Source organism: Bison bison, unplaced genomic scaffold (genome assembly GCF_000754665.1).
Source record: "Bison bison bison isolate TAMUID 2011002044 unplaced genomic scaffold, Bison_UMD1.0 scf7180017864031, whole genome shotgun sequence".
NCBI classification, from domain to species: Eukaryota; Metazoa; Chordata; class Mammalia; order Artiodactyla; family Bovidae; genus Bison; species Bison bison.
Genome location: NW_011494603.1, coordinates 4,796 through 6,919, shown reverse-complemented (window position 1 = coordinate 6,919; position 2,124 = coordinate 4,796). Strand labels below are relative to the sequence as shown.

The following is a 2,124-nucleotide window of genomic DNA, read 5'->3' as shown; positions in this document are numbered from 1 at the left end:
AAAAAATATTTTAGACCTTGAATTGGGATCTTGTGGGGGTTCACAGGGACGTCAACCTGCCTGCACCAGATTTTGTTCTCAGGAGACCGTGTTTGGTAAGATATGGTCATCTTCACTTCCTGCTTTTGGGACACAGAGTGATTGGCTTTTACTATCAAGCAGTCATCACTTCAGGAAAAAGTTGAGCTTCTCTACTGCTACTGCTAAGTCACTCCATTCCTGTCCGACTCTATGTGACCCCATAGACGTCAGCCCCCAGGCTCTCCCGCCCCTGAGATCCCCCAATCAAGAACACTGGAGTGGGTTGCCATTTCCTTCTCCAATGCATGAAAGTGAAAAGTGAAAGTGAAGTTGCTCAGTCGTTTCCAACTATTAGTGACCCCATGGACTGCAGCCTACCAGGCTCCTCCATCCATGGGATTTTCCAGGAAAGAGTACTGGAGTGGGGTGCCGTTGCCTTCTCCAAGCTTCTCTACTGGGAGCTAAATTGATGAACCTGAGTGAGGACTCAGTGCATCCATCCCACCCTCGGATTTCAGCCCAGGAAATCTCAGGGAAGGGCTGTGAGGCTGAGCCCCTTCTTTACTGTTCTATACAAAGTCTGCGGGAGGGGAAATGTCTAGTCTGAAGGTGCAGACACCAGTCCACAAATGGATAATGGTGCCCAACGTTTTAAGGAGCCAAGGTAAGGACCTTGAATGATGATCCCAGTGAACTCAGGATAGAAAAGACCCTAATGAGCTCTCAGCACTGGTTATCTATCTCCGGGCAGGGAGGTGGTATGAGGCATTCCTTCACTTACCTCTGGATCATGGGGAGGTCTAAAGTGTCTACATCAGAGTAGCAGAGGGAAGGGTGCCAAGGCTCCGCCAGGACTTGACGTGATAATACTGAAGTAGAACTTAGAAAACCCCACTGCTGGTACCTGCTGTCACCTGAGTAAATCCAGAGGAGGGCTGAGAGGATGCAGAGGAAAAGTAAGGCCTCTGTTCTTCCTCTGTGGGATTCTGTGGGAACAGGCTGAGCAGGAAAACAGGAGCCTTGTGGGTTCCTAGAGCAGTGTCCTCAAGGACACCTGCAGAGGTGGCCTTTGATTAAGCCAAGGTAGAGTCTCCCTGTTTTAAGGTGCTCATGTCACCTCATTCTCCATCCTCCAGGTGCCCCAATCTCCTGTGTATTGGCCCAGACTCCTGCCTCTGGTCCCTGACCACAGCCATCATGCCCCGTGCGCAAAAGAGTAAGCACTGTGCTCGTGAGAAACGTCACCAGGCCCGAGCTGAGTCCCAGGGTCTTCATGATCAGGCTACCACATCTAGGGAAGAAGAGACCACCTCCTCTTCCCCTCCTGATTCAGAGAGCACTCCCTCAAGCTCGTCTGCTGCTGGCACCGCCACGGAGCCTCAGGGAGCCCAAGGCACCACCAGTGCTGCTGAAGGTGCTATATGTAAAAGATCTGGTGTTGGTGGCATAGCACGCTCAAGATCTGCAGTGCGTGGCACAGCACGCTCCAGATCTGGTGTAGGTGCCGAGGGCCAAGTTCAGGAAGGTGAAAATTCCTCCCAAGCCTCAGCTGCTGCTGCGAGCTCTCACACAGATCTTCTGACCAGGAAGGCAGAGATATTGGTGCAGTACATGCTGTTTAATTATAAGATGAGGGAGCTCATTAAGAGGTCCAAAATGCTGCAGGAAATCAATAGAAGGTACAAGGAACAATTCCCTGAGATCCTTAGCAGGGACTCTGAGCACATGGAGCTGGTGTTTGGCCTGGTGCTGAAGGAAGTCAGACCCAACAGTCACTGCTATACCCTGGTGAGCCACCTAGATCTCAGTGACAGCGAGTCTTTGAGAGGTGACCGGGGGCTGCCGAAGAATGGTCTTCTGATGCCTCTGCTGGGTGTCATCTACCTGAATGGCAACCACGCCCCTGAGGAGAAGATCTGGAAGTTCCTGCGTATGCTGGGCATCTATGATGGAAGAAGTCACTTCATCTTTGGAGAGCCCAGGAAGCTCATCACAGAAGATCTGGTGCGGGAAGAGTACCTGGAGTACCGCCAGGTGCCCGGCAGCGATCCCCCTCGCTATGAGTTCCTGTGGGGTCCTAAAGCGCTCACAGAAACCAGCAAA

General features: G+C 52.0%; 1 protein-coding gene across 1 annotated transcript; it reads left to right on the top strand.

Annotated features, from left to right (window-relative positions):
• Positions 1-1,218: 1,218 nt before the first annotated feature.
• Positions 1,219-2,119, top strand: LOC104984493 (melanoma-associated antigen B4-like; the record flags this gene model as incomplete). Its single annotated transcript, XM_010834237.1, has 1 exon — positions 1,219-2,119. A coding segment is annotated over exon 1 (901 nt), but the record flags the coding sequence as incomplete, so codon positions are not given.
• Between the last annotated feature and the right edge of the window lie 5 nt (positions 2,120-2,124).